Raw genomic sequence first — 9,749 nt, 5'->3', positions numbered from 1 at the left:
GATCTTCGAGTAATGACGTTGGCGGATCCTGCCCAGGTACGCAAGTATCTTTCCTTGTGCCCAGTTCTTCCCTCTAAAGTCAGGAGCGACACACTGTCAATATAACAGACGTAGAATAACTGCAAAAGTTTGAAGTGTGTACAGACAAATATTAGGCTCACCACGCTATAAAAAAGAAAAGCAAAATATGCACAAAACAGATATGCAGAATTGCTGAAGCAAATATAGCAGCAGATATTAAGACGGTGAAAATAAAATCGTCAAGAACCAGCGACCCAGTCTTTGAGACAGCGAATGTCAACACAGGCACCTGGTCTCCCTTCCCTTGCCGTGCCTTGTACATTTATCCCCTGCCATGCCTTCAGTGGACGAGTAAGTACCAGTAATTCATTAAAACTACACTCGTTTGATATGAGGTGATAAGTGTGATTGTCCTTATGAAGCAGAATAAGGCAGAGAGGACAAGACAAGAGCAGGTGCTGGGCCTCGCTTGCCATACTCGGTGCAATCTGGAGGGTTTGCCTGCTGGTTGTGTCTCTGTGGTGGTCTTTCAGGAGCTTGGCCTGGCCTGACACAGTGTGAGGCTGTGTTGTGTGGCCAAGCCACACGAAAGTTGTCTATTTCTGTCTTGAACATTACAGTGGTTCAGTGGCCAGGTTTGTGATAGGTTTGGGAAGCAAGGTGAGTGATTTATGGGGAAGACTGGGAACAAGGAGAGTTTTACAATAATTTGGGAACATAAATAGTACAGCCCATGATTTTTTACATATTTCTTCTCCCACAGAGTGAAGTCCAGTTGGGCTGATGAAGTGGAGGAAGTAGAAGGTAAGACGCTTGCTGTTGGGTGTTGGAGTGAGCGTACCTTTGGTTAGGCTGTGATCCCTTGTGCTGCCTGCCCCTTACTCGGCCCCCCCCCCCCTCCCACTCCCATTATTCCACCTCTGCAGAGTTTAGGCGTGTCATGTATTCATTGTTTTTTTTATTCTCTCTCTCTCTCTCTCTCTCTCTCTCTCTCTCTCTCTCTCTCTCTCTCTCTCTCTCTCTCTCATAAGGGAGGTAGCTGTAATAGCAAAAGCAAATTCATAAAAAAAGGCTACTTATTCTGTCTTTTTCTCCTTTGAGACAGTCTGTTAATGTGTGTTTCTTATTCTTGCTCTGTTAGATAGACCTTTTAATGTATATTCAAATTTTATTAGAATAAGATAAGACACTTGTACTTTGAACATATTTTTTCTGCTGTGATAAAATACTAAATTTCTCTCTCTCTCTCTCTCTCTCTCTCTCTCTCTCTCTCTCTCTCTCTCTCTCTCTCTCTCTCTCTCTCTCTCTCTCTCTCTCTCAGGGGGTAACCTTCCTCCTCCCATTGAGAAGAGTGACGGCAACAGCAAGACCATCACAGAGTACTCACTGAATGATGATGGGAAGAAGGTCAAGGTGAGCCCCCTCCTCCATAGTAATGCTGCAGCTATTGCAAGGTGAAGGGCAGCCTGTGCTTGATGACAGTTTTGTTTGTATGACAAGGGTGACAGCAGCAAAATCCTCAGGGTCCATAATTAGGATAAAGGGAGAAGATTAAGAGGGGATCTGATAGAGGTCTTTAGATTTTAGAAAGGGATATAACGAGGGTGAGAAGCATAATCGTCAGGGTTAGTAGTCAGGATAGGATGAGAAATAATGGGTTTAAGCTTGATACATTTAAGTTTAAAAGAGATAGGAAGGAATACATTCTCAAGGATTCTCAAGGTTCAAGAATGGAATAGACTCAGTAATCAGTTGTTAGGGCTGAGTCATTAGGAAGCTTTAAGAGACTTAGACATTTATCGATGGGGATGAGGGGTGGAAATAGATATGTTTCATACAGGGGCTGCCATGTGTAGGCTTGTTGGCTTCTTGCATCTTCCCTTCTTTTCTTATGTTCTTATGGTCAGTGTATTTAGTTAATCAATTTTGACAACAGAATTTGCAGGGATAGTTTTTTACTTCATTATATGTACTGTTTTCCTGCTAATTTGATTTCCTTCAGATGAATGGTGTAAGTCAAAAATTGTGACTTTCAGATTGTGAGCCACTACAGGATTGAGAAGCACCGAGTGGCCCGAACCATTGCTGAGAGGAAGACCTGGAAGAAGTATGGTCTTAGCAAAAATGATAAGCCTGGTCCCAATCCTGCCACCACCATCACTGCTGAGGATGTGTTCATGCATGTATGTGGAAGATCAAGAATGCGAGAGTGAATGAAAACTGCAGCTTGGGTACTGGTACGAATGAAACAGTGTGAAATTGGGGAGTGGGGTGAAAAGCATTCATAAGGGCCACATTGAAAAGGTGAACTGTGAAGACTTTGTAGAGACAGTATGCAAGTAAAATCAAAGGTCCTAATGAAAGAGGGGATCATTTGGAAGGTGGAAGCACAAAAAGGAGTGCATGTTTCAGAGAGATGGAATGATTGAACAGGCAAGAAAGGAGCATTTGGATAAAGAGAGATGGAGGCTCTTTTCCTTTGACCTTGTTGGGAGAGATAGAGGTGGCAGAGAGATGAATAGAGAGCAGGATCTGATGAAATTGTGTTGATGAGCCTTTTCCCTCTTATGCTCATCCTTTCCTTTCCCTGGCTTTTTATACAAACAGTTCTTGAGCAACAAGGAAGAGGAGCAGAATGAGCAGGAGGAGCTGAAGAAGAAACTGATGGATGCACAGAAGGGTCAGGTCAAGTGTCGGCTGTGTAAGGAGGACCATTGGACCAAGCAGTGTCCCTACAAGGATAAGCTGGAGCCTCTTCGTTCCTCTCTCCTGGTATGACAGCTACAGGGTGTCAATGCTGGTCTTGATCCAGTACTGTTGTTATGCTGTATATCTTTTTATAGCAATAAGTACTTATGTGCGGGAGAGTCGATTTTAGTGTTATGTGGCTGTGCTTTATTCCCAATTTTCTGTACTCATCTAGGGTGATGAGAAGGTTGAGGATGATGCCCAGCAGGCAGGAGGAACACCAGGAGTAGACAAGGCAAAAATGGCTGGTGGCACACAGGGCAAGTACGTCCCACCATCCATGAGGGATGGAGGATCCAAGAAGGGAGAATCCATGATGTCCTCTAGAGGCCGCGGTAAGTTGCTGTCATAGGCAACACTGACTTAAGGAATAAACCTATACAGGGAGGTCCTGATGATACAAGCAATTAGGTTCCATTTGAATTGCTTGTATAACAAATTCTCATAAAACAAAACACATAACTAATGGGGACAAGGGTTAGGTTCCGTGACTGTTGTCAGAGGTAAGTTTTGAAGCTAAAATGTACAATAACCAAAAGCAACAAACGTGTCTATATTATAGAACTGTTGATAAAGCAACCTGAAAGAGGAAACTGCATTCAAAACATGATTTCATATTGATTGAACATATAAAATGTGCATAAACATATAAAATTTGCATAGTTAATGCATCAGGGAAGGCAACTCACTCACTACTCTTGTACCTCTTAACAATTGGACTCCAGCTCACTTAGCTTTATTGACAAGACTTGCATCTGAATTCATTGGCTGCTTGGGAGGCATAGTTAGCACTTTTAGAGTTAAAAAAAAGGCAATCTATACACCACGTTGTCAGTCATACACACACCTCACGAAAGAGTGAATGAAAGAACACACCAGCAGTAACACTGTAACACATCCAAGCATTGATCAGTCACATAAAGCACTGTACACTGTACTTGCACTTTATTGTAAATATGTTTGCAAGCAAAATGATTGTAAAGTGTGAGTATGATTATGAGCAGTAAGGTTGTAAGAATGGGAGTCTGAGAGACACCCAGTTCAGTTTAAACGAAGACTGATTGGGTAATGAATGGTTGGTAGGGGACAAGTGAGGTATGGACAGTTGTCTTCCAGCGTTCACAAACTCGTCTTTGTACATCTGAATCATCATACATCACCATACAGTCTGGATGTGTTAGTGGGAGGGTGCAGGAAGTTGTGCATTTTAAACTTTGTAATTTTACTTCTTTGGACTGCTCATATCATCGGATTTTTCCACTCATGTAAAGGAAATAGTCCCTAATTTACACATCTCATATAGCAGATGGTCACACAACACAACTTCCCTGTACATTTGTGCATTAGTTAAGTTTCTGTAGAATTAATTCATGATGGTTTGGAGTCTAAGGGAGTAGGATGTTAGGTTTAGGAGAACCTCAAGAAGGGAATGTCGCATAGGGAGGTGCAGATCTGACAAAATTACAGTTCTGTGACTGTAAATGTGTGTTGATGAAATGGATCATTTGAATACTGTAAAGCCAAGTGGTAGGGAAGAACATGATGGCCATTGTGAAGATTTGACACTGGTCACTGCATTGCAGCCTAGACTGATCATACACTGTATGTATTACTTAATGACAACTTAGAAAATCAGCACATCTTACGCTAACCATACACTATATACTTGACACTTCATGACACCACATAGAAACTAAAGCAGAGGAAACAATATATTCATAGATCACATTGTTATTCAGTATCAGGAATGTTACCTTGAGTGTAGGGTCAAGCATGGCAAGTCATAAACTGTTTTGGAGTTGTTTCCAGATGAGACTGCAACGGTGCGTGTGACCAACCTGTCTGAGAACACTCGGGAGCAAGATCTGCAGGATTTGTTCCGGCCCTTCGGTGACATCAGCCGTATCTTCTTGGCCAAGGATAAGAACACTGGCCAGTCTAAGGGATTCGCCTTCATCAACTTCAAGGTGAGCTGATGATAATTGTATGCAGTAGAGTAACACTTTATCATACTGAGTTGTGTCTGCTGGATGAACTGTGTTTTTGTGTGAGGTTAATGTATATTTTCAGTTTCTCTGAAAGTTTATGCAGTGCTGTGCTTCTTATATTATGATGTCCAAGTGATGACTGCTATGAGCCAGGCCAGGCCCAAGCACTGCTATCTTTCTGTCCTCGTTGCTCACCTATTTCTTCTACTTTGCATTTCACAACATACTATTTCCTTCCACATCATAATATACTTGCTGATTCTTACATCCAGTCTTGGTAAATTAATTCATCATATTATGGTATTTTGTGTGAAACTTACAACTGTATTCAAGGAAATATGAATGAAATAGTGAGGTGCTGTCAAATGACCCATTGTCCACTGCCCTTTGGTCAACCTCTATTAGATTCTTTGAACCAATCAGCAGTCCCTATCAACCATTTCCAGCCACTACATAGATATGTCCTTCCTTTTACCCGTGGATGAGGAGCAAGCTCTGTCATGGTACAGGAGATGGAGTATAGTAATCCCTTATATCAAGTTTTATGTTTTCTTTTGTCCACAGAAAAGAGAAGATGCTGCTAAGGCTATCCAGATTCTCAATGGCTATGGTTATGACCACTTAATTCTGAGTGTGGAATGGGCCAAGTGAGTATCATTTTGTGTCTGTGTGTTCAGTTTTGTAACACTTGTATATTCTAGATAACATTTTAAAAGCATGTGAAAGATGCAGCTTAGGCACCTGTGCAAATTGAGTTGTAGAATGGATTATAAGAAATACTTTGGTGTAATTTAAGCACATTGAGATGTATGAATAGTAATTTGTAAAGGATCTTTGTCAGTGGATTTAATGGTCCTTATAAAAGTGGAAGGCCAGTGAAACAGTGCAGATTCTTTCACCACCTACCATGGGGATGCTGGAGGGATTGAGAGAAATACCATACTTAACAATGTCCACTTACTATCACTTTTCTGATTTCAAATTGTCCTCTTAAGCCTTTCATTACTTTTTCCATGTTTTCATTATTCAGTCACTGCCATTCATTTACAATATCATGCAAGACAGCTGGTGAAGAAGCAAAAGTAACTAATTCTTTCTCTCCTTTGCAGGCCATCGGGGACACAGTGAGTGGAGTCATATATTAGAAAGATGTAACTTGCTGTAAGAAAACTCAATATAGCCTTGGTGAATTATGTAAATGCTCTCATTTATCCCAAACTATGTATAGGCCTGTAGTATTTTTCTACATTGGTGGTTGAGAGTACATATTCTACTGCGTGTTCCAATTAAAAGGCCACTGAATCCATCTAAGTGTTGAATCAAGAAGGATGATGTACAGTGTACTTGTGCAGAGTGTGAAGAGAAATGCTGCTTGCTTTAGTACTATTACTCTACCAATGGCCATTATCTTTGTGAGTAGGTGGATTTATCAGCACTCAGAAATGTGCACTGCATGGTCTAGATGTGTTTTTTAGTCACTTCCTTGCTTCACATGTATCAACACTTGTTTATACATGGAAACATAACTTCATGGTCAGGAGATGCTCAAGATGATGAAGCAAAGGTGAGGGTAATGAGTGTTTACTTCATAATGCAAAATAATGTAAGCACCTTTCAAAAGTAAAAATGGGGGAGAGAGCATCATAATATCCACAGAGCTTCAGAAGCTTGATATTATCTAATTGTTTGATTTATTTATCTTATAATGAAGGATAACCAAGGGATACTCAACTACATATATTACCAATTAATTGTAATTATGATCAAAGTTCATGCCTTGGAACTCAGTATTATGTTATCTATTGGCCAGAATCATGGTAACTAATGACTGACTGACTCACAATAAATACCTTAAAAATAATTGAATGTAAGGGAAAGAATAATAATATTAACAATAATAATAATTATAATAATAATAAAAAGAATGATAATAACTCAATAAATATTCCTTATTCACATTAAATACCGTACAATAGGAATCACGCAAAAAAAAAAAAAATAATAAATAACACTAATAAGGTTTGATCAATGCACGTTTCTGAAGTCCTCTTAATGTAATGAGGTCTTACTGCAGTGAGTGCAGGCAATTAGTATCCCTCCTGTAGCATTGTTACTCTCGGATGAGTGCACCGACTTGTACTTAACATGAAGCTGCTTTATATATATATATATATATATATATATATATATATATATATATATATATATATATATATATATATATATATATATATATATATATATATAATAGTAATAAATAAATACAACTAGCTACTACTACTACTACCACTACTACAAAAGGATAAATTAATAAAAAATAAAAAAAAACAGGAGGGAGAGAGCACTTCACTATATTTAGCCGAAGCAGTGACCCGTGACAGGGCAGCGGCACTGAACGAGCTGTAGCACTAACCGCACCCACATTGCATCACCGGAAAAGCCACAGCACCCCTGTGATACAAATATCTTGAAAAGTCTCGTAAACAATTCTACTTTTCCCGCTGATTCCTATCCACATTAATTTGAATTTTCACAACCCTCACACATAGAGGTGAAGAGAAGAGATGAAAAAAAGGAAGCAACAGCAGAGAGTGAGCTAGGGAGTGATAAGATAAGACGTGATAACCCAAAGAACTACAGCGGTGGTTAACTCTGCTCTTCTTTTGCTCCCCACGCCTCGCCAGTGTACCTCCGAGGCTATAACGAGGTGTAGTGTTGTGTCCCTCGTGATGTGAGAACTTAGGGCAATAGTATTAATTCCCCTCCCCCGTGTGTTAGGTGAGGTGTGGGGAAGTGCCGGATAGATGGGGATTCAGTGGTCGACAGGAAGGTGGTCAGTGCGCTCAGTGGTGGAGACCCTTTCTGTCACAATAGTATTTACTTGATGTGGTGGTGACTGGCGAGGGCCCAGTTCGTCGTATGTACTATTGTGGTGGTTTTAAAAGGTGTATTAGACTGGATTTCAGATCTATAATGGTACCTACTACAGATCGTTGTTGTGTTTTTTCAGTATCCGGCAGTGATACGTGGTGATGGACTTGGAGTTGAATTAATCTGAATTTCAGTTCCATAATAGTCCAAGATCGAGGGCGCATTGATGTTAAAATATTTCGTCTAAATTTGTCCAGTGTGCAAGAGGTGGAAGTGGCGAAGTTCTTAAAGTTGTACTAGACAATTTTATCTCGATAGATCATACAGAAGCAGCATCTCATGTTTTACATAACTTCTTTTAGAAATAACAGTGATGGCGGCAACAACTTTATTCTGTTTTATCCATAAACATAAACATTTTTTTTTTCACGTTTATCAAATTTCTTGACCTAAAACATGATCATGACAAGATGACGTACTGAGCAATAACGTTCCTTTCTTTTTTTTTTTTTAACACCTCTAAGAATAAGTTTCTTTTAATTATTTATGATCTTGTCTCGGTTTCCGGAATGCTCGTCGGTAATTGTGTGCTGGCGACCTGCCAGCAGCAGATGAATGAGATCAGAGTCGTGTAGCATAAATTGGTGTAAAAAGTTCGAGTTTGAGTGGAATATTATTAACTTCAGCTGACGAGTAATAACAGTATTGTCCAAGCCGTTACATGTAACTTATATTGAAAGTACACAAGTTATTTTTATATTCATATACAAAGATAAATGTATGAGGTCCCAACACATACTAAAAACTTATAATGAAAATCAGTTACACTCATTGCTACGATTCTTCTTCCAATAACTAAACGATGGAATGTACGATATGGAATCACATCTGCCAGTCATCACGGAGCTGAATGTGTACTCTTGAGTGTCGCTTTGCTGACATGGGGGGGAAGAGTGAAGAAAATCCCTCCGGCAAGACAGAAACATTGCTCATGTTTGCTGTGTATGCATCTTTGTGTGCGACTGCGTGGCGTGTCTCGAGACGCTGATAAGGTGACGTGATGCCGCATGGGGTTTCCGGGCGCATTTGACGGCTGTTGTATAGGATAAGGGAAGTACTGGATGAATGGAAGCTTACTGTTAATCCATCTACAGATACAGTGAATAGTAATTAGGTTAAATGAAGCGAGTCGAGTCTTGGTGCACTGCATGAGCCACGGGGGACGGTGACGGGTGGGATGGAGAGCTTTGTCCCGCGGAGTTTGAACTGCGTTGCGTGGTGCGTGAACGTTGCGCAGGGCTGGTGTTGAGTGCATTACAATACGGCAAGAGAAGTGAGACATCCTCAAGTATGGCCGACTTACCCCCGCCGCCTCCGCCACCTCCAGAGGATTATGATCTAGATGATGGCTTGCCCCCACCTCCACCGCCTCCACCTGATTATGAAGACGACCTTCCACCGCCGCCGCCTCCGCCTCCCTCTCTACCCTCTGTCTATCCCGAGGAGCCGCCGCCGCCACCCGAACCGGACTATGATCTCTGTGATTCTCCTTTGAGTGGCTCCCAGTTACAGGTGAGCCGTGGTGTGGAGGACCTACCCCCTCCACCACCCACAACCGATCCCCAAGACGGGGTGATGGGGATAGACGACTTCAGTCAGCTCAACTTTTACAACGATCTTCAGCGTAAGTTGTTTGTTTTCGTGTTTCTTAGTATTTCGATGAGATTATTAAGATGATGCATTCGTATTTTTAAAGTCTTAGGCTCTTGTAAGGACCATATATTCAAAGACCACGGATATTATTATTGTGGGATTTTCATGTGTGTTCTCACTGACAATGATTAATTTTTGTTGAACTATCACTAGAACCATGACCGCATCCTTGAAAATCTCAATAATTCTCACTATAGAGCTTGTGAAAAGTAGTTGAGATAAGAAGCGAAATGTTTCAGAATGGTCCATAGTTTTAGCTGAAGTGCATATAAATAGTCCATGCATGAAACTACTGGAACTAATAAATCAAATACATCAGGAAGATATAGGAACAGCAGATAAGCAAGTGAGGGGGTAAGGCAAAGGGCGTGGCAGGAAGGAGGTTTACTGTAGATGTGGGTGTGGGAG

General features: G+C 40.8%; 2 protein-coding genes across 10 annotated transcripts in view; both read left to right on the top strand.

The window, feature by feature from the left end:
* Window positions 1–253: 253 nt before the first annotated feature.
* LOC135110209 (eukaryotic translation initiation factor 3 subunit G-like) lies at window positions 254–5,950 on the top strand. The gene is made up of 9 exons (XM_064022261.1): window positions 254–372; window positions 785–825; window positions 1,343–1,434; window positions 2,058–2,204; window positions 2,629–2,793; window positions 2,945–3,104; window positions 4,579–4,736; window positions 5,322–5,404; window positions 5,867–5,950. Exons 1-9 carry the CDS (start codon window positions 356–358, stop codon window positions 5,883–5,885), a joined length of 882 nt encoding a protein of 293 aa, XP_063878331.1. The 5' UTR covers window positions 254–355; the 3' UTR covers window positions 5,886–5,950.
* A 1,161-nt stretch (window positions 5,951–7,111) lies between these two features.
* Window positions 7,112–9,749, top strand: part of LOC135110207 (cytoplasmic FMR1-interacting protein-like) — a 41,416-nt gene continuing 38,778 nt past the window's right edge. For 3 of the 9 annotated variants that reach the window (XM_064022255.1, XM_064022256.1, XM_064022248.1), the window contains exons 1-2: window positions 7,364–7,488; window positions 8,783–9,312. In XM_064022255.1, coding sequence (XP_063878325.1) covers window positions 8,979–9,312 — 334 coding nt within the window. In that variant the 5' untranslated portion in view covers window positions 7,364–7,488; window positions 8,783–8,978. Of the gene's footprint in view, window positions 7,232–7,324; window positions 7,489–7,569; window positions 7,675–7,708; window positions 7,734–8,782; window positions 9,313–9,749 lie in introns of those variants that run through there. The other 6 variants (XM_064022251.1, XM_064022249.1, XM_064022254.1 and 3 more) reach the window with 6 other exon arrangements.

Source organism: Scylla paramamosain, chromosome 20 (assembly GCF_035594125.1).
Source record: "Scylla paramamosain isolate STU-SP2022 chromosome 20, ASM3559412v1, whole genome shotgun sequence".
NCBI lineage: Eukaryota > Metazoa > Arthropoda > Malacostraca > Decapoda > Portunidae > Scylla > Scylla paramamosain.
This window is presented reverse-complemented; position numbering and strand designations above follow the sequence as displayed.